Source organism: Eimeria mitis, genomic scaffold (assembly GCF_000499745.2).
Source record: "Eimeria mitis Houghton genomic scaffold, Emh_scaff6224, whole genome shotgun sequence".
In the NCBI taxonomy this organism is placed as follows: Eukaryota; Apicomplexa; class Conoidasida; order Eucoccidiorida; family Eimeriidae; genus Eimeria; species Eimeria mitis.
Window position 1 is genome coordinate 1229 of NW_013574418.1, and position 1187 is coordinate 2415.

Consider the following 1187-nt stretch of genomic DNA (forward strand, 5'->3'; position numbering starts at 1 on the left):
TTGCAGCAGCAGCAGCAGCAGCAGCAGCAGCAGCAGCAGGATGCTCAGCCAATGCGCTGCATTGGGGGCCCGGTGAGTTCCGGCTGCTGCTGCTGCTGCTGCTGCTGCAGTTGGTTTGCTGCTTGTTTTTTTTCAGCAGCAACAAGAGACTGCCACTGCCGCCCCAGCTGATATATAAACCTCGCATCAGACACACCCGCCCGCGTCAGTGCCTGCAGCAGCAGCAGCAGCAGCAGCAGCAGCAGCAGTAGTAGTAGTAGTAGTAGTAGTAGCAGTAGTAGTAGCAGCAGCAGCAGCAGCAGCAGCAACACTAGTAATAGCTCTAGCAGCAGCAGCAACAGGAACAGCAACCGCAACAACAACAGCAGCAACAGCAACAACAACAGCAGCAACAGCAACAACAACAACAGCAGCAACAGCAACAACAACAGCAGCAGCAGCAGCAACAGCAACAACAGCAGCAACAGCAACAACAACAGCAGCAACAGCAACAACAACAGCAGCAGCAACAGCAGCATCATCATAATCATCATCATCATCATCATCAGCAGCAGCAGCAGCATCATCATCATCATCATCAGCAGCAGCAGCAGCAGCAGCAGCAGCAGCATCATCATCATCATCATCATCATCATCATCATCATCAGCAGCAGCAGCAGCAGCAGCATCATCATCATCATCAGCAGCAGCAGCAGCAGCAGCAGCAGCAGCAGCAGCACTGACATGGCTGCAGCAGTTTTTTAATTCTATGAGCCAAGTCGCAGCAAAGGAGGGTCGTCTGCAGCAGCCGCTTCGGCAGCACTGCATGCAGCCGGCTGAAGTCTCGGGCTGCGCGGCTGTACTCCAGCTGTATACACAAATAAATATATTTATAAATTTATTTATTTAGTTTTTTATTTATTTATTTATTATTTATTTGTTTGTTTATTATATATATATATGCATGCAGCCGGCTGAAGTCTCGAGCGGCGCGGCTGTACTCCAGCTGTATACACAAATATATTTATAAATTTGTTTATTTATCTATTTTTTATTTATTTATAAATTTATTATATATATAGCAGCAGCATCACCAGCAGCAGCATCACCACCAGCAGCCCCAGCAGCAGCAGCAGCATCACCAGCAGCAGCAGCAGCAGCAGCAGCAGCATCACCCGCACCAGCAGCAGCAGCAGCAGCAGCAGCAG

At 49.2% G+C, this 1187-nt stretch overlaps 1 protein-coding gene across 1 annotated transcript; it reads left to right on the forward strand.

Moving 5' to 3' along the window:
- Positions 1-40: 40 nt before the first annotated feature.
- EMH_0086610 (uncharacterized protein) lies at positions 41-744 on the forward strand (the record flags this gene model as incomplete). Its single annotated transcript, XM_013501049.1, has 2 exons — positions 41-72; positions 219-744. 2 exons carry the CDS (start codon positions 41-43, stop codon positions 742-744), a joined length of 558 nt encoding a protein of 185 aa, XP_013356503.1.
- Between the last annotated feature and the right edge of the window lie 443 nt (positions 745-1187).